Here is a 25284-nt window from a genome sequence, read left to right as displayed (position 1 = left end):
CACATACCAAATTTAGAAGCAAATCGGAAATCCCTGGGTGTTTGAGAAATCCATTTCTAGGCACAAGAGCTGGATGAAGAGTTTTCTTCTGCCTGTACCTCTCCCCTTCCCTTGAGAGAACATCTACTGAAAATCTGTCGGCTGGGAATGAGTCAGATGAGATTATTTGCTGTGGGTGGGTGAGGAAGGAGAATCAGGACTCTGGTGACAGCAGTGGGCTCTGACCTCAGCGGGATCACAGGGGCAGGAGGGACTCTGATTCCTTCTGTAAGTGATCAAAGTCCATCTTTACATTGAGCGCCTTTGCTCCTCCCACTGCAAAGCTGTTTCTGTTCCTTGTTCCTCTGAAGGTTAGAAACAGATGTCTAGTTTCCAGCCCACATGTCCAGCATGGATCAGTTGTGCTCTTCATTCTTGTCTACTGGCTCTTTCGTTGCTGCCATGCGCTGCCTCCTTCCCCAGTGTACTTTAGAGTGGTCATATCTCCTCCCAGCCTTTGTTTCCTTAGGCTGAGCAAGTTGAGTTTGTAGAGACTCCTCTCATAAAATAGGCTTTCCATCCCTCTTACCATCCTAGAAACTCTTCTTCACGCTTAAATGCATTTTTTTTTTTCTTCCTCTGGAGAATTCTAACAAGGTCTCGCCTGTGCACTGCTCAGTGGCATTAAATGCTTCCCTGTCTCTGTTCATTGGTACTTCTGATAACCCCTGCTCGTCATTAGCCTTTTCAGGAGGTAAGTCACACCAGTGGCACAAAAACACCTCTGAGAGAGTTCTTGTCCCTCCTGGGTGCCACACCAACGAGCTTCTGCTCCAAGTGAGAAAGTTTGATTACAAGTACCCAGCTGTCAAAGTCCATAATACTGTATTTCATCCCATTTCTATTTTGCTCTCTTCAAGTTACTCTCTTCTTCCACTGTGATATTGTGCTTCTCATTTTCAGGTTATAAGCACAATCCTTTCTTTTCCTAATGGGGTCACTAAAGAAAATATCAAGTAATGCTCATCCCAAGATGGTTTTATGAGGGCCTCTTCTCCCCAGCTCCTCCTTGCTCAATCCCTTGCCCACTTTGCTACGCTTTTGCTCCCGGCACAGCTAAAAATATCCCATCTGACCCTGCATCCAACTCTTTACTGAAGTCTGGAAAAGGGAACACTGCGTGATAACTTCTCCTTATCATTTGTTTCTATCCCACAATTATCAGTGAAGTCTCTGAGTGTCCCTGTACTAGTCCAAGATGCTTGTTAATTCAGGACGTTTTTCTGGAGCGTGCATAAATCTCCGTGGTGCACCAGGGCCATCCATCAGCCAGCGCTGTGTTTACACAATCCCTAGCACAACGCTTTCCCCAAAAAGCTTATGAACTCAGCCTGGGCCACATATTCAAAGATGTTGTCGAGTGCTAAGTGAGACTTCCAAGAGTAGTTTCCCCTTGAGTTCTCTCTGGCACTGGCATCCGAAGCCGACGGCAGTTAACGCTGTGCTTTGAAAGCAAGAGAGGGTGCAGTTTGTTGGCCACCAGTGCCCCTGGGCTTTCTGGTTTGGTATTTTATTTTGTGGTGAAGACTTGCAGGCTTCTGAGCACAGGCTCCTGCCTTCCTTGCCAAGGATGCTCGTATGTATGGCAAACATTATGCTGCTTTGTGTGAAGCCTGACGGCTCGCACACAGCCTCTTTTTCTTCCACCCCTGGATAGCTTCTCCTCATCCTGGAAACCTGGGGAGGCTAAACACATTTAATCCTCTTCAGGAGGACATGAGCAGAATGAATGCTGGCTGTGAAGGTGCTCCTGTGTAGCTGGTTGACCATTTCTACCCTCAATTGCTAATTTCCCTTTCTACCCACTTCTACTAAAAGGTGCTAATTGTGTGGTGGATACTCAACTTCCCTGACCCACAGAGCAGCAGCATCACTTCTGATCCTTTTAGCTCCGGCTAAACTAATAGAGGGATCTGTGTCCTGAGCCTGATTCCAACTCCTATGTAAGAAATTCCTTATTAAATCCACAGAAAAGTAATTTCCTAGTGGTTAGACTTCAGGCTGTTCAGGGCAGCAGTCACTTCTGAGAAGTTACGCACATCTGATGCAAAATTACAAAAATCTGTGTTTACCACAGTGACCAAGGGGGCTGAGAAGCTCAAGTTAATATTTATATTTGGCATTGAACCCTATGCACAAATACTGACTTTGGCTGGGTGTAGCACCCCAGTTTATTTTTAAATCCTTTTATATCGATGGTCCAGGTGTGGGGAATTATCCCTGCGCTCTTGGCACTCCAGATTTTGGAGGTCTCCCCGTGCTGAAGAGGCTCCTAACAGGGTGCTAAGCTCAGGAGTGCATCTCTGAGCATCCCTGGCCAGCTGCTCCGTGGAGGTGACAGACTGATGGACTCTCAGTTTGGACTGTTGTCTGTTTTCAGGGCTGAAACAAGGAAGCAGGAGTAGCTGTGATGCTGTTGGGGTAAGGGGGATGTCAGGCTGGTGCAGAGAGGCAACGCTGCTCCATCTGTCTCATCCCAGTATCTCCATCCCTGACATGAAGGGTGTACTGGAGTCATTTGCTCCAGAGCTTCCAGCACAGGTTGTGGCAGCCAGATTTGCCCAAGAGGTTTATGCCCTATCTCCCAGCCCCCTGAGCCTGCCTGCCCTGCTGCCGTGTCTCTTGCCATGTACTGGAAGCATCTGTAACTGGTGTCTCTTTACAAGGTTTTTTGTCATTAAAAACACACGTAGTGAGGGAAGGGGAGAGGTGGAAAGAAGTGGGTTAACAGGATCCTCTTGAGAGTATTCTCAAATAAGCACACATTAGACATAAATGAGAAAGTGGCATCTTCTGGATGCAAGGGTGGGAATTCCTTCGGGTGGATTTACCACCAGCTGACCATCACTGTGGAGTTCAAAACATTTGGCTGGAATAAGTTTGGGTTGAAAACTTGTGCCGTAGATTCCTGTGTGAGCCTAGAAATTTAGAAATTTACTCCTTTTCTATCCAGATTGCTGGAGTTAAGGAGAAGTGCTAAATAACTTGCTCAAGGCTAACTTGCGAGGATGCGAGAGCCCAAACTCTCTCAAAAATCCCCAAATGGTCAGTGGGATGTGCTGCCTGTGAATTTTGAGGCCAGCAGGATAACCCACTGTGTGAAAGAAATACCCCAGTCAGGCATTTGTCACTGAAATGTTTGACTGTCTTTTCAGCCCTGACTGCTGCCAGCGGTTTCTGTCTTGGTGTGTTTGTGTCTGGAGGGATCAGCAGGGAAGTGCTGCCTGCAGCATCCCGAAAGCTCTGGCTGGATCAGCCCACCAGTACCTACAGCACTCCTGCAGGAGTCCTCCATGAAGGAAGAGACAGCAAACTGTGGCTCCAAGGGTGTTTATTATACTGGGAATGCTCACCTCCCAATGGATATACATATTGAATGAAATCACACTATGCTCGGGTTGCCAAGTTTTTAACACGTGACTTTGAAAGCGTCATTTGCTGAGGAAGGAAGGTTTCCAGTGGAAATTGATAATGAAGGATACAGTAGGTTTTTGGAAAGAAGACAACTTTTGCTATGAAAACAGCAACGCTGAAACTTTTTTGAGGAGATAAATTGCTTTCTAAAAATGGGCCACAGCTCCTTGGCATTTCCACAATAATTTACTCTGTGCCTTTGGTGGCTGTTGCTCTGCTTAACACAACAACGCGGAGGTAAGAGAAGCACCTGTGGCAGAAAACAGGAGTTGGACCAAGAGCATCTCCTGAGTCAAAATTTCAGTGCTTTCTGCCTTTCTCTTCTTCTTCTCAGGTTCTCCACTGATCTTGTCCCCAAATACAGTGTATTCTTGTCCCCGTAAGCACCACTGCCATGAAGTTCTGGCAGCAACTGCACACCAGGTCTCTGTGCTTACCAGACCCCACAAGCACTGCTTAGCTCCTGTTCCCACACAGATTCCCAAAGCAAACGTTACTGCTATAATCTAAAAGAGCAAAAAATGTTTGGAAAACAGCAGATGCAATGGGAAAATGACACTTCCTACATGTGATAATTGTGCAACCTTAACTCTGCCCTTGGAGTATGTCTGCGTCTTGCTGTATTGTTCAAGGAACTTGTGTGGCTCAGGAAAAAGTCACTGGAAGTCTGTTTAGAAATTAAAGTAGTTGGTGGAGGTGCCAGCATGGGTTAAACTACCTGTGTGGGGATGAGGGGCTGGATAGAGTAAGTGGATTACACGCAGCTATTAAATACGGGAGATGACTCTGTCAGCATGATTTTGCTGTTAAAATGGGCATCAGTGGGCGGCAAAAACCCTCCGTGGCTCGTGCATGAGTCCAGATTACTAAAGCTTTAATGCACAAACCATTGGTGTGTTACCTCCTGCCATGGTAAGTGCCTATTCCGTGCCTTAAGCCACTCACATTGGTTTGCTTGTTAGTAACAATTTTCTTTATTTTTTCCCTTGTATTCAGCCATAGGTCAACTTTGCTCAGACTGTCTCCACACTCACCCTGCGGCCCCGCTCGCTCTGCTCTCAGGTACAGCCCTGTCCGGGCTGTGCCTTGCCTGGGGATGAGGTTTGCTCCTCACTGATGGGAGCTCTAAGCTTGGCTTAGTCGCCACTGAGAAATTGGGAAAGCAGGGTGAAAAAATGTCTGCCCTGCAAGGCGTGTGGCCCAACCCATTGCTCCTGCCCTGTCCTTCCTCTTGGCGATCCCCAAATCCTCCCTCCACCAATGCTGAGGAACTGTCCCTGAGTGAAAGGGGGTCAGCAAAGTCGGTGACAGCTCATCCTTGGCGTGTCCAGCCTGCCATCCCAGCGCTTCCACAGGCCCCGGTGGCGAACCTCGGGGCAGAGTGGCTGCTTTTGGGAAATGCCACTTTTTTGGGAAATGCCACTTTTCACCACCTTGGGAGTTTTGCAGGACCACAGCTCGTGCTTGGTGGTGCCGACAGGTCACTGAGGGATTGATGGAAACGTTTCTGGGAGCAGCGCTGCGAGCCAGGGACCTGACCCCGGGTGGGAAGGAACTCGTGAAGGTGGCGGCCGAGGCACTCATGAGGGCAGCGGGGGCCCGGCCCCGAGGTCAGGGCACGGAGCAGGAGTTGGCTCCCGCTGCCCGGCCCCTCCGGTACTCCCGGTGCGGGCACCGGGCGGGCGAGCCGGGTCTGGCCGCCCTTCCCTTCACGGAGCCGCCCCTCCCGTGCCCCGCTGGGACCCGCCGCCCTTCAGGCAGGACGGGTCCCGCCCGCAGCCGCCCCGCGGCGGGGGCTCAGCCCCGCTCTCCCGGGGACGGGCGGGCGGCGAGTCCTGCGAGGGAGAAGGGAAGGAAAAGAAGGGGCCACCGCAGGCTGCGCGGAGCCGGAGCGCTCCCGGCGCGGCGGGGTCGCGGAGCGAGGGCTGGGAGAAGGAGGAGCGGCCCGAGGGGCTCTGGGCCGGGGCGGGGGTGGGACCCGCCGGGGGCGGCGCGGGGGGCGCTCCCGGCTCTCTCCCCGCTCCCTCCCCGGCAGGGCCGGCGGCGGGGCCGCCCCCATTGGCCGCGGCGCGGCGGCAGCTCCGCCCGCCGGAGCGGCGCGGCGCGGGGAGGGAGAGAGGGAGGAGGAGGAGGAGGAGGAGGAGGGAGGGCGCCGGGCTGCGCTGCGCTGCTAGTCCGGAGCGGAGCCTGGCAGCGGCAGGAGCGGCGGCGCGGGGTGCGCAGCAGCCGGAGCCTGCTGGACGGAGGCAGCCCCGTCCCCCCCCTCCCCTCCCCGCTCCTCCCTCCCCTCGCCTCTTTCTTTGTGCGCAGGGCAGGGGCGGCCCCGATCCATGGTCATGGGCGACAAGAAGAGCCCGACCAGGTGAGCGGGGTCGCGGGGGCGGGCGGGGAGAGGCGGTAAGATGGAGGGAGCGCGGCGGGGCTGCCCCGGCTGCTGCCCCGGCCCTGGCCGAAGGGATGGCGGCGGGTAGGCCCCGGCTGGCGGCCGCCGGCGTGTGCTCGGCCGCGGCGGGGGGGAGGCGGAGAGGGGCGCCTAAGATGGAGGGAGCGAACGGGGAGGGGGCGGCGAGCCCGCACCGCCCCGCCAGGTACGGAGGGGAGGGGGGGGGGGGCTGCGGGCGGGGAGGGAGCGAGGGAGGCTCCTAAGATGGAGGGAGCGTGGAAGGGCAGCGGGAGGAGGAGGAGGAGGAGTGCCGGTGTCTCCCAGCCTGCCGCCGGTGCCAGGGCTGGTGCGGTGCGAGCGCAGCCATGGCGGCTCCGCTCGCTCGCACTCCCCGCTCCGCGCACTCGCCGCTCCCAGACAAAGGGAGGTTTAACAAGGTGGAGGAGGGAACGCGCCTCCCAGCCCGCAAACTAGCCCACCCGCCCACCCTCCCGCCGCGGGCGGGGGGGACGCGGGCGGCCCGGCCCGGCCCGGCGCGGTTCGGCCCGGCGGGGCCGGGGCGGAGCGCGGCGCCCCCCGCACCTCTCCGGGCCCGGCCCCGCTCCGTGTTTGTCGGCTGCTCCCGGCCCCGGGGGAGAGCGGCGGTGCGAGCAGGCGCTGGGTTTCGGGGCTCTGTAACATGGTTTCTCATGTGTGTGTTTTCTTTTTCTCCTCCTCCTCCTCTCCCTCCTCCTCCCACCGCCTCTCTCCTCCTCCCCAAACACACACGTACACACACACGCTTCCCCTCTCCCTCCCCCTCCTCAAGGCCGAAAAGGCAAGCCAAACCTGCAGCCGACGAAGGCTTTTGGGATTGTAGCGTGTGCACCTTCAGGAACAGCGCCGAAGCCTTCAAATGCAGCATCTGCGATGTCAGGAAAGGCACCTCAACAAGGTACGTCCGCACCTTCCGACACGGCTTTTGCTCCGCGCTGGGCTGCGCCGACTTGTTGATTTTTTTTTTTTCCGCTGTTGCCTGGATATCGGCCGATTGCATCCCCCTTCTCCCCGGTGCAGCCCCTTCTGTCCCTGTTCACGAGCTTGTGGATTTTAAAAATTCTCTTTCAAGCGTTTAATTGGAGCTGGAAGACATGTTTTGTGGATGTGGCAGCAACCTGAATCTTTTTGTTGTTCCGTGCTTTTTTTTTTTTGTCGCTGGAGATCCACAGCCAGCCACTCCGTGGTTTGGGGCAGATGGTTTTCTGTGGTTTGGGTGCAAGTTTACCCGTGTTTTTTACAGGAGTAGAAATGATAGAGGATTAGGGAGCGAGAAAGGAAATGGCTGAAACTAAAGATGCCATGAGAACAACAACTCCCTCCCTGAGATGTTGATCTCTCCGTGACTGTTGTCATCAGAAGGGAATCGGCTTTGTGCTCAGTGTGGGAATGGTGCGGATTTCTGAAAGCTTTAGCTGTCAGGTCTCTGTGATTGCCTTGCTCTGAGTAACTGTGGAGGTCTGGGAGATGGTGAAACTGACACACAGTGCTTAATTTAATCTCAAAAAAAAAAGAACCCCAAAACTTGTTCTCTCCCAGTTAAGACGTTCAGAAAGTTTGTCCTGGAGGTATTAGGTGGTGCTAAAACAAACATGCAGTGCTCTGATTTTTCTGTCTTTTTGTCGTTTGTTTCTACCATGTTGATTCCTGGTTTTGTTCACATTGCACTTTCCAAATTTGAGTCCCCGTTGCTGTGCTGTGCCAAGGAAACAGTCCGTAAGGTTTCCATTGTGAAAGGCGTGGTGTTCTCTGAGTGCAGCTGTGTATTGAGGTGCTCTCACCAGCAGGCTGTTTGCATGACTTGGCTGTCTTGGCTTGATTGACAGAGGAGGTGAAAGCGTGTTGGGTTGTTATTGTTCGCACTGTTCTTTAGACAAAGTGAAGTGCCTACATTTTTAATGGGCAGCGTGGTTTTGGGCTGTTGAAACTCTGAGTTACAGTAACAGAGTGCTGTAGCGCTTCACGGTGGGTTTTATGGTGCACGACAGGCTACAAGTATCTCTGTGCTTTCTACAAATTGTACACAGGTGTTGAACTTAAACCAGTTGTTAAGTAGCGTGGTTGGAGCGCGAATAAGATGGAGCTTCTGGGATAGTAGTGTTCTGTGCTGCTTCTTTACTCGTCCAGCCTCACTTTGTGTGCAGCTAAAACCTTCCCAGCACGCTCGATTCCTGTGGGTCTCTGTTTCCTTGGCTTGCCCGTTGGCTCAGGTAAAACGTGTTGATCCTGCAGTCACTGGGGCTGTAGCTGTGCTACTCCAGAGCGTAGCCGAGCAGTCCCCACGCGCTCCCGCAGCCTCACGTCGAGCGTGTGCCTGGGTGTCGGAGGGAGGAGAGCCTTAATGAGATGTAGGAACCCATATGGGATGGATCTTGTATCAGACACTATTATTTTCATTGGCCACCATGCTGCTGTTCATTTGGAGAGCAGCAGCTTGCTCTCACGTGCCCTTACTTTTGTTCTTTTTTTTTTTTTTTTTTTAAATGATAATTTTCAAACTGTTTGTTGAGGTAGGAGGATGTTTTGTCTTTTAAAGAGCCATTAAGAGGGATAGCAGTCGATGATTTCAGGTTAAGAGCTGTAGCCTTGCTTGCAGATGTGATCCTCGGGTCTAGAACATTGTAATTCTGTTTAGCTTTTAATGGACCCTTATGAATGGCTTCTAATTTTAATTCATTTAATTCATCAGCTTTCTATTCATTTTTTTGCTGCTTTTTAAATTGCTTTTGTTTGTAGAATTGGAGAAAGTATTTAAAATATTCAATGGCCCATCATGTCTTCTTGCATATTTGTATAATTTATGAATAAATACAACAGAAAGCAGGAGTGATTGAGTGTTGTGAGGGAGCGTTGTGTGTTGGGAAATCCTGGGAGGTCAGAGCTATTCATGGTGTTACTTTGAATGTTATAGTATGTGACGTGCCAGTCACTGCTGGGGAAATTCTTCAGAATTTTTAAAATAAATGACTGATGTAAAGATACTTAATGAGTTATGATTGATAATCTATTACTTGAAATATAAGGTGTCTGATGAGCTTGACTTTCAAGTTGCAATTTGACAAGTTGATGACACTTCCACAGTTAAAACTACCTTGCGTCATTGCGACTTACTTCAGTAACACTTACGGAAATTTATCAAACTCACTTTACAAAAAAAAACCTCAACCAAGTAGTGAAAGGCATGGTGAGGCAACTGGTTTTCATCAAATTATTGTGTGCAATTACAGTACGCCCAGGGTTTTCTTAAGATCTGGTATGACCTACTTCCCCCCTTCCCTCCCCTCTGAAGCCAGTTATTTGTTGTGGAATTTACTTTGGCTGATAAATTTTCTCTGATTTAAGAACTAGTGAGGCCCTTAGCTAATTCTCACCGTGTGTATATTTTCTCAGACTTGATATGATCTGTTGGCATGTGGGAGGGGTGGCTGGCAGCAGTTAGAAGTTTTATTTTCTCTGATCCAAGTATCCCCTTTCCCTAGGATCTCGTGAAAGGAGCTTCAAACACAGTTTTGGAGTTGACCTGCCAAGTCAGAATCATTGTAGAGGCTAAACAGTTAAATTGCACCTGAGTATTTTTTCAGGGAGCTGTTTATAAATATTTCAGGTGCACTTTTAAATAAAAATTAGGTCAAATCCATCTCTGAAGAATTGGGAGTTGTCATGCACAGATTACATTAAACCTGTGGCACTCACTTGAATACTGGATTTGTTACAGTATGTCACTAACTCCCTTCCCTCCACTTGATTCTTGCTATTTCACGGTTAAACTTTTATTACTTTCTATTTAAGCAAGTATGTTGAATTTTTCTACTGTTTTCCTTTTGTGAGGATCATGCCAAAGATACAGGCTGTGTTCAACTCAGCTGAACCCAACGCTCAGCTGGATGAGCCAATGATTTAAGCGGCTGTCTTGGGAGCGAGCGGTGGGATGGTGTTTGCTGGGGGTGTACAATGCCTTATTCCTTTCCCGGGGGTTTTTGGAGTGGTGTCACGGCACAGGGAACTGGTGCTGGTCACCACTGGCGTCCTGCAGCTCTTCTGGTGGTTTGCTTTGGTGTAGCCACACCAGCTCCTGCACACAGGAGAAGGCTTGAATTAGAACTTGTGCTGGGAAGTTTGCTCCACGGACACACGTTCCTTTCCAATGCCCATTCCTACTTCTAACACGGAAGGAAGGTTTACTTTGAGTTTGCTAAGACTGTGAGGGCAGGATTTGGCCTCGTGTTTCCCATTACGGGGCTCTGGGAGTTCCTATTTGAGGGTTGGTGATGGGTCCCTGTTTTTGTTTGGTTTTCCTAATGGTATTCTTGCTCCTCTTCTCCTTTGGTTCTCTGATAGTTTACATATGTTGTGTTCCTGTACACCTCTGGTGACTTCCTCTCTCCTCCCAGACACGGCTGTGAAGTGTTTCTCCGTGGGATTGTTTTCAGGCATCATTGTGAAGGAGAATATTTGCTCCCTCCTGTTTTCAGAGATAATGTTTTCTGAAACTTTCCTGTTGGATAAATAGGCAAGCAGTGCGATGTGGTGGAGCTCTCTGATGTTAATTTTGCTCTAACTTTAGGATAAGTGCTTTCCTTGTCTGAACTCCACATCCTTTTATTATGAATGTGCCTTGAATACAGAGAAATACACTTAAAGTCGGTGGAAAATGTGAAGGCAACAACTGGATGTCTGACACACAAATTAAAACAATGAGAGTTTATAGTACAGAATTAATAAGTTTTAGAGTGTGTGTGTCTTCTGTGAGGTGTACGCTTAATAAGCATTTCTGTTTTATTTGTTGCTAATACCTGTGTGCCTGAAGTGCCTGGTTTGGAGTTTGCATCAAGTGATGTGAATATGCACTTCATTGTGAAGTGCTCAGGCACTGATGGCAGTACTGCTTCACCCTTCTGCCGTCCTTATTTTTGAGGGGAGGCCAAGCTGAAACTGTTAATCATAATTCTAAAACGAATATTCTGTTGTGTGGAACAGGTGTCACAGATACTGGCCTTTGTTCCCCTTCAGTTCTCCAGAAAATTCCTTTGCACGTTTGCAGGATCTGAGCTAGCGCCTTGAGGGATACAAACTACTCTCCATGTCACTGTGGAAAAGCATTCTCTTGTTCTGCATCCAAGCTGGGCTGACCAGAATAGGCACCAGATAGTCCTGCTATTCCTGGAATGAGGCATCAGGATTATGATCCTGACCTTCCTACAACTAATACATGCCCTGCTTATTTGCCATGTGTTTGCAGAACTGTTCTTCTGAAAGCGCTTGCTTTGGTGTGGGGCTGTGGTGTAGGCTGGAAGCAAAGCGGTTTACTTTGGTTCTTTCAAGTCAGACAGCTTTCACTTGCATCAAGGTGGGTTTTCTTTACCATCAGAGCTGGCCTTTGAGTGGCTTAATTTCTATAAAAACACAATATGCAACTCGTCTGGAAAAAGCTGTTGTGGAAGGGATGTTGGTGCCTTTACTCTGGAATACTTGTTTTACTATGTGGCTGTTTAGATCTCTGGTTAAATCATCCCTGGTTTGCCCATTGATTTGCTGCAGTTAAATGGCTTTTGGGTCAGGTGGAGGGAAGCGTGGTCAGTACCAGCCTGGAGCTGTGCAGGTGTTCCACCAGCCCATCCTCATCCTGAGGATGTGTCCCCTCAGGGACTGCTGTGCTGGTGATGGAGGATGCAGTGTAACTCTGCCCAGGTAGTTCTGAGTGCTGGAATGCACAGTACCTGTTAGCAAAATGTTTGCCCACATGCCAGGAGTTCTTGAGATCTCTGTTGTCTCATGCCTACAAGTAAGTGGCTGTTACTTTGGAGTACTTTTGCTAAGTCTGGCAAAGCCACCAGGGCAGAGGAGCCAAGGACAGGAGCAAACAGCATTTGAGAAGACAATGCTGGTGGTTTGCAGCAAAATCCTCAGTTCTGGGGCTGTGGTTTTGACCACACACTAAGTTTGTGACTTGCATTGCAGGACTCCAGCTGTCTCAGCCATGTGGCTTGGAGTATTGATCCATTATCAGCTGACTGCTGGTACAGATTCGTGCTACACTTATTTTTTAAACTAGCTGGGAGTTCTGAGCAGATGAAGCTGTTCAGCTTCAGATGAGCTATCACCTGGTGCAAGCATAACCCTGGTGTAAGATCTGTGTCTTGTACTTCAGCTGTTTGAAAGAAGTGAGAGTTGTGTCCTGATTTGCTCTTTGCAGTGTTTGGCTCTGGCATTAATGATCTCATTACCATCACCCCAGGATTTCTCTTAGATCTCAGCACCTCTGGGAAATCATTCTCAGCAGGGAAGATCTTCAGTATTGATGTGCAGCACCAAGGCAATACCCCTTTGGTATGGTTGTCAGATTTGGGTACCTGAGATGCTGGTGGTGACAAATGCAGGAGGGAGTGTGGTGGCTCCTGTGACTCACTTTGCTTCTACCACATTTTTTGACTGAATGTCCTGTTGAGGAATAATTGCTGTACCTATTGTTTTCCTGGTTTTATTAGGATAAAAAGATCTCTTTGCTAAAATAAATAGTAAAATCTTCAGCGTGGAAGAAATCAGAGATTGACATTAAACCCTACCCAGTTGGGTTAAATAATTGTGAGAGGTAGGGTTTAATGTCAATCTCTGATTTCTCCTAGAGACTCTCTAAAGATCTAATGGATAAACTGCAACACTGAACGTGTTAATATATCACTGATAATATGCAATGTGGATATTATTCATTTTTTCCTTCGTCCATCAACTGCTTTCTTGGGAGACAGGAATCTAAATCAACGTATGTATGTGCATGTGGGAGGAGAGGGCACACAACTCTCTTATTGCTGCAAACAGGCGTCCTGTCCACTGGGATACTGACCCCTTGCTCCTGACAGGTCCTTGTGGGGAACTGGTAGGCAGAGGAATGCAACAGCAAATTTCTCTCCGTGCCTTTCTTAATTGCACTGATTGTTTCATGTTCCCGTCGGTTGGGTGTGGAGGGGCTGCTGCCTTTGCAGGACTGGTGGGAGTATTTACACTCTGTTCCTCTGGTCAGTGGAATTGGATGAACTCAAAATAAGAAAGTGTGCAGTGTTGCCTGTAGTACTGGTTGAGAGGAGGGAAGTGGTGGATGCAGATGTGGTTCTCTGTGGCCACCCCTGGCTCCTGTGGGATCCTGGCTGGCTGTCCTGTGCTGTGTTGATGTTCCCCAGCAGCGTGCGGTGCTCTGGGGCTCTGTTTGGGCTGAACTGTTGGGGCCCTGAAAAAAGCGCGTGAGACCCAAGACAAACGAGGGATGAAAAGTGTCAGGAAATGTGCTGTGGGCTAGATGGATTGTTTTGGCTGGCTACATCTGGCTTTTGTGCTGTAGCTTGGACACCCCTGCCATAACTCCAGGCTAGTTCACTGCTGATCATGAATCAGGTGTCACTTGTGCTCCAGCAGCTGCAAGACTCACTTTGCATTATTGGTGGGCTTTCTGTTCCCTGCTGTGGTGCTGCTCCTTTTCCTCCTGCTCCTTTGGGCTTGAACAAACAGACAGGCCCTTCCAGGGTCCCTTGGTGAGAAACACAGAAGTTGTTCAGGGCAGTTCTGGGGAGCCCTGCTGGCGTGCAGGGAGATGGCAGCAGGGTGGGACACACGGCTCAGGGAGCACCCCTTTGTCAGGCGATGCGTGTGCTCTGCTCGTCCTTTATTTAATGTGCATCTCTCCTTGTCTGGGGAATTCTTCTTACGAGGGAAACCCACTGACCTACTTAGTGGGATTTCGGGTGGTTCTGTAGGTTAGTGGGTTCCAGTCCCACAATGTAGGTCACTCGCAAGGTGAGCTGGAGTTTCGTAACATTTAGCTCTGCCCTGAAATAGGATTCGTGCAAAGTCTCTCTGTGGCTTTGTCTTGCAGCTGTACTTTACGTCTCTTTGCACTGGGCTCCTCCTTCACAAGGTAAAACGAGAAATGTGGCCATTTCCAGTGGGAAGGGGTCTTACAGGAGGGTTCATGAGTATTTATTTATTTATTTAAGGCCTACATTGGTAAGCAAAAATGATCCCTTTTGCCGTTTCATGTTTATAAAAGACATGGCAAAAAGAGCAGGTCGTGAATACCGAGTAACCCATCCAGGCTACCCTAAGCAGATGTCCAGGATTACAGGATACAACAGAAATAATGTGGAAATGCCTCCATTACATTTATGTAAGTTCCTTTTACAGCTGACATATGCTAAATACATCGATTGTCTCTTTGTGCAGGCAGATTTCCTTTACATCAACCAGAGCTCCTTTCACACTTTTTTGGTACATCTGGAGATACGACCAGATCCTTAACATCGCTCTTCCCATAAACCAGCTATTAATTAGGGGCATGTTCTTTGTAGCAGAGTGCTAATTGGTGCATCAACAAATTCACTGCCTGTTAAACGTGGGAGAGATTGTAATTCTGACTGGCTCAAATATAAATGAGAGGGGAAAAGCATCACTTCTCCTTGCTGGCATGGTGGGTTTAGTTTGATTGTTCAGTAACTCAGTGTCTGAGTTATGTGAATCTCAAGTCCTGCCTAGAAAAAACCAAAATGAACTGGCTAAAACTGGCTGTTGTTTTGATAATATTTTATTACTGGAGTGCTGTCTTTTTGAAAGTTCAAAGTACACCCACAGCCAATCTTTTGTTAAGTAATACTTGAAACGCCCGAGAAAAAGGGGTTTTTAGGGATCTAAAGGATGGATTGTGAAGCCAGGAGACCTGATTTTGAACTGTATGTGGTCGTACTTGAGACACTGGCCTGGGATTGTGGAGTCCATTCCTGTGCTACAGAGATCAAAGTACTAAAAATTTGTAATTATGTTCTTTGCTGCAGAAGCAGAAGTCTTGTAATTGGAAAATAGATTTTGACCTTCTGACTGATAAACATTTTGAAGCATATATTTTATGGCAATTTGCTGGGAGCTGAAACATTCCATATTTAATATTCATGGTGTGTGCTTTTTGTCACTTGCTGTAGGGAGGTGCAGACTTCCAGAAACAGTGTTAACAACTTCTATGGGAATATGGACATGTTGGTGTGGACAGTGGGATCAAGTGCACCCTCAGCAGGTTTGCTGGTGACACGAAGCTGTGTCACATGCTGGAGGGAGGGAATCCCATCCAGAGGGACCTGGACAGCCCAGGGAGGGGGGACCAGGCAACCCTCAGGAAGTTCAGCAAGGCCAACCAAGTACAAGGTCCTGCACTTGGTTTGGGGCAATCCCAAGCACAAGAACAGGCTGGATGGAGAATAGATTGGGAGCAGCCCTGGGCTCCAGGAGAGCTGGAGAGGAACTTTGGACAAGGGCCCGGAGGGACAGGACAAAGGGGAATGGCTTCAAACTGAGCAGAGCTCAGGGTTAGATTGGATATTAGGAATAAATTCTTCCCTGGGAGGGTGGGGAGGCCCTGGCACAGACTGTCCAGAGAAACTGTGGCTACTCCATCCCGGGAAGTGTCCAAGACCAGGTTGGACATGGCTTGGAGCAATCTGGTGTAGTGGAGGGTGTCCCTGCCCATGGCAGAGGTTGAACTTGTTAGTCTTTAGGATCCTTTCCAACCCAAACCATTCTGTGAGTCTCAGTTTGGGAGTTCCAGAAACTTTAGTTTGAAGACTTTACCAGATTGGTTGTCTTTAAATAAAATGGAAGCAAAACAAGTCAGTTTTGGATTTTGTTTAGGGCTAAACAAGGAGTAAATGTTTAGACATGTTTTCTCAAGCAGATTGTTGATAGGGATTTCAAGAGTTATGGTGAATTGTTTGTAACATGCAGAGGTGCTAAGTGAGACAAAATATCTTGCTTGAGATAAAGCTGTCTTCTTCAGATTTTTATTTTTGGGTAGACAGACCTGAGACTGATCATAATCTAAAGTATTTTTACCTGAACTAAATTACTTTTGTGTATGTGAAACTGTGTCTGGGTAATTCCTGAGCAGCTTCACATAGTGGAATCGGGGAGGTGGACAGAGGATGCAGAACTACTGGGAGTTGGTGGTTTCAGTGATCTGAAGTTGTTCAGAACACCGCCCCACGAGTCTTGAGCACAGGTTGCCCCCTTCACCCTGGTCACAAATGTGCAGCATTTTTTGTATTATAGGGGTATTTCTTAATGGAATAGGATTGTTCCCTTTTAATTTTTTGTTTTGTTATCTAAGTACTAACTAAACACGCGGGGAAGGATTTGTATTTTCTTCCCAACTTCTCCTTGCATGACGTTAATGTAATTGCAGCCTGTGTAAGAGATGCTGGAATTCACGCTTTAGAAAATCAGTTTGCTAAATATCCTCAGGTTGCCATTTTTAAATCTGTATGATTGTATTTGCTGTCTTTGTTTTAATTTGATCAAGAAATTTATGCCTATAGTACATGTTTCATTCCTTTGTTTAATAAAGAAACCAAAATCTAGTTTAGCAGAAGGGTATAAATTTTCCTTGTCCTGGTAGGACAAAGCATGCTGATCTGCTCAGGTTGCTGGAAATGTGTGTTTCTGCTGAGACATTTGGCTCTCATTATATATCTTGGAGCTCTTATTCTGAAAGTGCTTTCACTGTTTTTTTTCGGAAGTGGCACTGAGCACTTTCTCTTCCTGAGATGAGATTTCAATAAGAGAGGCAATACATTGATGGATGATGGCCCTGTGATGGAGTCAATCAGCCAGTGCAGTCATTTGTCTCCTGGGGATACAGGGTAGAGCACATCATTAGCAGCAGAAGGGGAGGCTTTCCTCTGTAATGCTAATAGGGCGAGGAAGCTGGTTGGTGCCTGCTTGCTGCCCTTGCTCAGCTATCACAGGTGCCTTACAGACAAATAAAACCCTTCTCATTTGTTGTCCATGGGTGTGGATCAATTTAACAAAAATATTTAATAAGTTCTAGGAAATATTTCTGATTCAGCATAGCATTAGCCATCCGTAAAAATGGGGAAGTATTTTGGGGGAATTGTGTGTGTCTCACTGGTTTTACGCACAAGTAGCTTGGCTCGTGTAGGAAAGACTGGCAGCTGCCCGATGCCTGTGTGGGATTTGAAGGGTGGTGGGTCTTATTTGGAGGAGAAGTGTTGAAAGTGGAGCCCGTGGGTTGCAGAAGTTACTGTAATAGTGTCTGACGGCACTTTTTGTCAGAGCACAAGGCAAAGCACGTGGCAGTGAGGGTGGTGGGCGGCTTGGCCGAGGCACAGCTGGGTGCTGTGCTGGCCTGTGGCAGCAGGACCGAGGTTGGTGTGCTGGGCATCATCCAGCTTTGCCCAGGGAGGATGAGTTAACCTGTGACAGCTGTTCCTCAATGGCTGCTTCTCCTTCCCGGGCCCTTTCCTCCCTATGGAGGTGATGTAGCAGTGATCCCATCAGGAGCAAGTGTGGGCCTTCCTTGGGATGGGCAGGAGCACTAACTGTTTGGGGATACAGGGTTGCAAACCTTGTGTAAGCACTATCTCAGTGTCCAGAGATGGTCAGTTCCAAACATGGCACACAAGGAAAACCGTGAGTGTTGGGAGGAAAGTGTTCTGGGTGGCTGATGGGTGTTCCTGTGTACCCTCTAGTACAACAACTGGGGCACTGCTTGTCGTGAGGACTTTCTTTTCCCCATTTTTAACTCACTGTGACTCTGGACAACTAGGTAATAACTCACCTGCATAGGTTTACCTGTCTGTAAAGCAGATGCAGTATGAACTCCACATATAGCTTATAGGAGGTAAAGTTTGTTTTTGGAAAGCGCTTTAGGTTCTGAAATGTCTTCTCAGAAACTGCACATGAAGTCAGACTTAACAAACACTGCTTATCTTCCTTCCTCTGAACTGCGTAGATAATCATTTAAAAGCAAGGGCAGCAAGAAAGCAAGTGATGTTGCAACTCCTGGAATGGTGTGGTGGGTAGTTTATTTGTACACATTTTTCTCTCGTGTGCAGTGATGGCTTTGCTCCTGAAGCTCGGGAGGAATGGCACAGCTCCGTGGTGTTTGAGCACTGAAGGCGCGGGGTGGTCAGAGCTGTGCCATTTGACTTGCGGGTTGAGCAGAGCAAGGAACATGCTCCGTCATGGGTGTGGGAATGCAGTGCCCTGGCACCAATTAAAAGCCATTAATTAGGAGTACTTACTGCCGGATGTGAGTCAAGTTAGTTGTAAGTTGCTTAACTTCTGAGGTCAAGAAGATCTGATGCATCTGAGATGCGCTCTGTCAGTGTCCGCGGGACTACTGGGCTGTCCACAGGGACGGGCTGGAATAGCGGAGCTCCAACTGTGGAATTTTGAGCTTCATTAAGTGACTTACTGACAGTGTCAGTTTGGCAGCACCTCTGCAAGATGGGACCACACATTTGCATTCAGAATTTCAGGCCTTTGGAGGGTTTGTTGTGGCTCCTGGGTTGCATCAGCTGAGAAAGGACAAGCACGCGCTGGGAGTTCACGGTGCTGTGCTGAGAGTCACCGTGACTGAATCAGCATTCAGAGGAGTGATAGTGAAACTTTATGATAAAGAAATGCTGTCCTGTCTCTATGAAGGGGATGACATTTTTTTCCAATTACAAATTAGTAAATTGATAGAAAAATCATTGACAAAGGGGGTGGTTGAACATCGTGGCCTTATGCCATGGACCTACTCTGTGAATGCATGGGAGATGACCTGTGTTCAACCTGTGCAGTTACAGAGATGTAAAATATGAGGACAGTCTCACTGCTTGTGCCTGGAAGAGGCATTCCTTCTGCCAACAGCCCAGCATGTCCAGCAAATAATGGAAAAAGACCTGTAATGATGTACCTGTTACAGCTCTGTGCCAGTTCTCGGGGTTTTCTCCAAAGTGCAGCGAGAGTGAGGGATACTGTCTAGCAGTAGTTTATCTAGTAGCATCTCTTTGTTTTTTCTCCTCTTGACTAGTTTTTTTTTACGTCTTAAGCCAGACTGACTTTCCCACTGGCACTCTGAATTCAGAACTCTGAAGCTGTACAACTGTGTACTACACTGCCACAAGCATGAGTGCTTTATTTTTTTTTTTTCCCCCATGAGGGCATATAGTGTAAGGAGCAGCTTTACTTAGTCACAGGTGTGAGAGTGTCAGAATATGGACCCTGTGCTAAGAAATCAGTTTAATAACAATTGGTCACTGTATTTCCAAGTGTGCTGGCATTTGAAAACGTGTCTTGGTTCAGCAGGTAGTTGATGCCTGGGGAGAATGTGACCTTTTGCTCTCTGCATTGATTTTTTTGAGTCATGTCCAGAGGCTGCAGAAGGGGATGCAGCACTTTGCTGTCAGCTGCAAGGGTTGGATCAGGCCTCGGGGACCCATGCATTGAGAAGAAAGGGAATAAGTTGACATGAAACTTAACACGGTTGTCTTTTGTGATCTTGCCTTGTTCCAAGACGATTGTTTTTCAGGTAGATGTTTTTAATAGATAAAAAAGAATTGAGAAATGAGTTGTATTATATAAAACCCTAAATGAGACTCAAGGGAATAGGTTGGTCTGTGTCCATGTAAGCAGAGAACTTCTCAGATCTCTCATTGCTCTCAGTCATCCTGGAGCCTCTAAAGTTTGAGCAGTGGCTGAGACTGATACAGCTCTGGATCTGGGGGGTTTTTGTTTGATTTGCTTTTGGGTTTTTTTTTTTAAGGAAGCATCACAGATGGTGACCAAACATTTTCTTGTTTTTAAGCAGAATGAAATGAAATACACAGAAAGACCCAACAGACTGACCAAATTTTGCAGGGCTGTAGTTCTCAATGAGTCTCATCCATGTGCTCACTTGGATCCAAAATACGATATTCCTTCTCCCTGGAGAGGGAATGTCTTTGCATATGTAGCCAGCAGATTATTGGAGGTAAGATGGGTCGATTCTCGTGCCTCGCTGCTTTTGCTCCCTGTGCCCGTTCAGGGTAATACCCTTAGCAGCTTTGCAAGTAAAGTTTCTCCTGGAAGAATAACTGGCTCGAGGCACAAAAAGTTTTCTTACCAGTTTTGAACTACTGGGACTATTGTGTTTTTTTGAAATGCAGTTCATCACTTCACAAAACCGCTACAAGTACATCTTGAATCATGCATAGCCTGAAGAATATCCTGGGGGTAGAGAGACATAAATAATTGTTTAATTGGGCTGCTCTTTTGTGTAGTTTATATCATATTGAGTGTAGGGAAAGGACTGATTCTTAACAGTGTTTTCCTGTAACAGTTCTCTGAGTCCTAAGATGAGCATTCATCCCAGGAAAACTTAATGTATTGTTAAGCAAGACATGCAAATGTGTTTTGACTTGAGTTTAAGTTTGTTAATAAAAATGTTGCCAATCTCTCAGCTTTCAAACATTTGGTAATTGTACTAACTGAGATCTTGAAGCGTTTTACAAAGAAAACAACATTCTACTGGAAGGGAAAGAACTTTGTAATTAATACAAATAGTTAATAACTTTTGTATTTCGTTAGATTAATGAGAAAACAGGTCTTCAGTTGTTTTTAGCAGAGATGTCAAAAATCTGAGTAATACACCAACATTTTTTAATTAAGAATACGTTGATAATTCTAAAATTTCGTTTTTTGACATCCAGCTCTTAGCTTTAAAATGAATGTCAGACTTGGGCTTTTTTTATGCTCCAGGAAAATACGCTCTTTGCTCAAAACACACAGCAAAAGCTAGCTCATGAAAATCAATTAGAATAATAGAGTACAGCCATTGCAAAATATCATTACAATAGTTAAGTAATTACCCCACTGCATGACTTAGCAAGAGGGATAAATAATGCATGTAGAATTGTGTTGGAGCTTGCAAGGAAGATTCCTGCTGCCAGAGTGGCTGGGAAGGGCAGAGGCAGAGCACGTGTCCGAGCAGGGTGTCTGCTGGGTCCAGGAGCTGATGGATGAAACCTTTCAGTGCCTCTGCTAAAATGCAGAACAGACCCAATTTGCTGTGTTTCTTAGAATTTTGAGGTGGCCTTTGTGCATTAACACAAGGACTGGAGTCCCGTGGGCAGTGTGTCCCAGCTCCTGAGGGAGGTCTGGGTCTGGTCAGCAGGAATGTTGGCTCTTTTTTCAACCGGCAGCTGAGGGAGTTGATTTTTCTTCCTTTCAGCTAGAACTGAACACTCTGAATCTGTCAGTTGCTGTCAAGAGGATTGTACTTTGGATTAGTGAGCTCCTGGAAGCAGTTTGAATCATTGCAGTTAAAAGGATGCCGAACAGCGGTGTAATTAATAGTTATATAATGTACCCAACAAGCTTAGGGAGCCAGAATGTAACTTGGAAAAGAAATTCAGCCCCGTGAATCCCTGCACTGCCTGAGGACCACTGCGTGTTTCAGGGGTGATGCTTCTTGTCCCAAGACCCTTATGGTCAGGGCAGGTTTGTTGCTGTTGGGTTGGTTCCGTTATGAGGTGTATGGAATCACCTTTCTGCACCTTTCCCCTTCCCTTCTTTTCCTCTGTCCTTCTCATCAGGATCTGGTCAGACCAAGATCCCTCCTCACCTTAGGCTTGTTGGAACCATTCTTTGCCTCTGTGTTTGCAGAAGTCTTCAGCTGCTGTGCGATTATGGATGCCACATGAAATAACTCCTCAGCTCTTGAGAGTAATACACATTTTTGTTGCTGGGTTTTTGAATAGGAATTTCAGGGCAATTATGCAACACCTTTCTGTTATACAGTCCTCGTAAAACTGTCAGTCCTTAACCACTTGTGTTTTTAGGGGAGCTGAAATGGCTATTGAGACTTGCAGAGTAGCTTGTTTTGTGACAGGCTTGAACCTGTCAGGAAGAACTGTGCCTTTTAGCAAGGCATCAGGTGAGTCTGTGTACCTCAGACCTCCTCTCTTGGAGGTGTTGAACTGAAGGTGAAATGCTTTCAAGCTTTTTATACTAGCATCTCTGAACATCTTAAGCCCATAGAGATGGTGATCAAAATTCTGAGGTGTTGCTCTAATTCTTGGTGAGTTTGATAAAAAATGAATGTCATTTTATTCCTTTAGCTCATTGAATGCTTCAGTTGTCTTAAACCTTTACAATCTGACATTTAAAAATATTTTTTTCTCTTTTTTGATGTGTAGATGTGGTGTTTAGGGACATAGTTTAGTGGTGGGCCTGGCTGTGCTGGGTTAATGGTTGGACTCAGATTTTTAAAGATCTTTTTCAACCTATATGATTTCCATGAAAAAGCAAAAATTTTGCTGGTACAGAACTTAGTATTTCTGTTTCTAAAAAGGTACCTTATCAAGTGTTTTGATTGGTGATTAATTAGAAAGTAATTCTCATGTCTAAAAATTTGTTATAAAATGGGATACTACTGCTAAGCAAATGTAAGGCTGCCTGCCCTCCAGTTTTGTATCTACTTTGCTTCTCTGAGTCAGTTTGTTCAATGTTCACTGCCACTGACCTTGGATAATTAAGAAGAAACTCTGCTGTTCTGAGGAGATAAATGCAGCTCCTGTTTGGAACGGGGCTGATTAGCCCGGTTGTGAAAGTGCAATTTAATGTCAGTAGTTTCTGGTGGGATGGATGCTGGCTTGATGTCCCTCTTTTCTACTCCCTGATACCCAACTGAAGTTGGTGAAAATCTCCCTGGGCCTCCGAGATCTGAAGCTTTCGGTGGACCTCTTCAGTTTGCAGTGAAAGTTAATTTAAGGCTTCTTTTACTTACTGAATCACTTTGTTTCTCTCAGCCTATTTCCAGTGCAGATTCAAGGCTGCCGTCGTGCACTGGGTGGAGGTTTGAGGTTCCCGGCTGCTGCAGTGGCTGGAGCAGGGATTGGTGCAGGTGGATGTTCCTGTTGCACAGCAGGGTCGGTGACGCTGTTGGGTGTCACACACCAGGGCTGAAACACCAGTGCAGAGAAAAGGCCAAATCACAAAAAGCAAGGACAAAAAAATACAGGAGAAGCAAAATTATTTGCAGGCCAGTGAAATTATTTGTCAAAATTTCGCTTTTGGACAAGTCCCTCACTCTTTTTTTTTCTCTTTGCTGTCTCTTGGGCTTCATTTTTTGCTTCTCTGTTGGCTCTCCAGGAGATGTTTGTGACTTAAACTATGGGCTTGTTTAAAAAACAAACAGCCCTCACACTGTAAACATCTTCATGATGATCACACAGTTGCACAGTGTTTTAGTGAGCTTTTGTTTTTTTTCCATGGGAGATACTTCGCTGCTATATTTGCTCTGGGAAAGTCCTCCAGGCTGTAGATGGTTAATAAAGTTGCGTTTTGGTGATTTTTTAGGCTTTGTTTTTCTTTAGCTGTGTCAGCCTCTTTACCTTCTTTAGAGAATGTGCTCTGGTGGTAAATTGTGTATTTGCCAGGATGTCTTTTGTTAATACCCAGCGGGGCACTGTTCCTGATGGGTTATTTGGGTACTGATGGGATGGCAGTGATTATCAGCAAGATTTTGAATGTCTTGTGGACTCTGGTTTTGAAGCCAAATCTGCAGGCTTGAAAATCTTCAAGACATTGTAATCTTCCCCACCCCCCAAAGTATTATTTATTTGGGAAATTGCATAATACTTGTTATGCAAGCAGTCTCTTTTCAGCCACTGTGTGAAGTGTATTATAGAAAAAAGTGTTGTTTTGTTTTTTGGTTTTTTTTTTTGGAATTCAGGTAGCAAATGGCACAAAAATCTCACAACTGAGATGTTTCAATGAAGAGGGGGTTTAATTCAGGTTATGTTGTGTTTGTAGCAGAGGGAAGGCAGCACTGCACACAGCTCCAGCAAACGTTCACACCTGTTCCCACAAAGAGATTCAGTTCCCACCATGCATCCAATTCCAAGAAATGATGATTGAGTGGACAGACTGTGGATAAAACCAACATAGGTCTGTAAACTGAAACACATTTTTCCTAGAATGTTGCTAGTAAACAAGTTCTTAAGTGAAATCTATCCATACCTTACTTTACAACATCTCATTTGAGGGTTTGCTGTTTAGCCCAAGTTCTAGGTCATTTTCCACATGTCCATGCGTGTCCTGAAGTAATTAATTTTTGTAGACATCTCTCCTTTTCCTCTGCAGGCCGGTGCATGGCCTTGTTTGTGAGTTTCCCTGAAAATCTGGTTTTAAAAAAGCATGAGTTGATACAGTGGAGTATTACTGGGGTTGTAGGAGGACACTGGAGCCCTCATCCTCTTTGCACCTTTAACTCCAAGGTATTAAAATACGGTGTGGCTGCTTCCCAACATCAGGAGCCTTACAGGGTTTACAGTCAGGTTTTAGCTGTGTGCCTTGAATAAATCTGTTTATTTGAGAAAGGGTTGTTTCATGTAGTGTCTGAGTGGAAGAGTTACTCACTTGAACAAAAGAGACTTAAAATGAAGCTGTTAATTGTCACAGCCGGTGACTTTTTTCTATGCATTGCTGCCAACTGAGAGCACTTTAAACTCCCATACGAGGTATGAGAAGGCCCATACCTCTTATCTGCACCTCCCTGAGTAAGGAAAGCAGTTGTTCAATTATTCTCTGTAATTAGTGTGCTTCAGTGGGAGGGCAGGTGTTAGTTATTCACTCTCTTTCACTGTCTCTTGCTTTTCCAGGAGTGTTTTCCTACGGGTTTTCTGTCCTCAGGCATCAGGATGGTCCCTACCTGGCAAGGCCTGTGTAGTGGGTGGGCTTACTCCTAACAGTTGTGAAAAGGGGGAAGCTTAGATAAGTACAAAAATGAGTCCAGCTGATAGAGGAGTATCTTACCCAGGTTGAAAGAATTTGAGACATGCTGTCATTGCTCTAATGAATGAAGTATTCAGAATAACTTGTCCAGTTTTGTATGGTTCCCCTGAAAGCAGGGACTTGCGAGTCTGCTTAACTTCATGGGGCCGATTTGGACTGAGCTTATATCCTCCTATAGAAATGATTGAACTTAAACCAGCAGATCGTCACGACCTCAGTACTGCTGTTGCTGCTGCTTTCTGTAAAATGCTTATTACAGGTATTGCAGCATCCAGGTTTGCTCATCACTGAGCACTTGTTACCCAGGCAGGTTGTTTGTGCATCTGCGTACAGTGTGGAGGGTGTGAGCATATAGGATTAACATAGTTTTAACTGCATGGAGAACATTATGGTCTGTACAATTCTGACTAAAACTCAGGCTGTTTTATGAGAATTATTTTCTCCTGTGTACAGACCAAAGGGAAATAAATGACCTGAAGTTCTTGCTGGTAAAAAAAAAAAAGAAATACAGAAGTGGATTTTGTTGCTGGCACCTGTGTTACAAAAGCAGCAGATGAGTGTGCCTGTGGAGCTGCCGTGGTGGTTTTGTTTGTTTTTGGAGCAGTGGAGAAATAACTTGTGAAAGGCCTAGGTCTTGGTGTTGCAGCAGGCACTGTGTGTGGACATGCTTTGTCTGCTGCTCATTAACAGGTCAGCTTCTGTAGACTTTATCATTCAAGCTTCTTATATAAGCCTATCAGGTATTTTATGTCATTACATGTCAATCATTGAAATGGTAACCTTTGAGACAACACCCGTTTAAATTAAAACTCCAGTTT

General features: G+C 46.7%; 1 protein-coding gene across 1 annotated transcript in view; it reads left to right on the top strand.

The window, feature by feature from the left end:
• Positions 1-5584: 5584 nt before the first annotated feature.
• The window catches only part of RYBP (RING1 and YY1 binding protein), a 42935-nt gene continuing 23235 nt past the window's right edge, over positions 5585-25284 (top strand). The window contains exons 1-2 of the mRNA XM_027894572.1: positions 5585-5815; positions 6645-6770. Of these exons, the coding sequence (XP_027750373.1) occupies positions 5784-5815; positions 6645-6770 (158 nt within the window). The 5' untranslated portion in view covers positions 5585-5783. The remainder of the gene's footprint in view (positions 5816-6644; positions 6771-25284) is intronic.

Source organism: Empidonax traillii, unplaced genomic scaffold (assembly GCF_003031625.1).
Source record: "Empidonax traillii isolate 1590-97213 ecotype Southwest subspecies unplaced genomic scaffold, ASM303162v1 scaffold433:size1479616, whole genome shotgun sequence".
NCBI lineage: Eukaryota > Metazoa > Chordata > Aves > Passeriformes > Tyrannidae > Empidonax > Empidonax traillii.
Note: the sequence above shows the minus strand (reverse complement) of the source record. Positions and strands in the feature narration are given on the sequence as shown.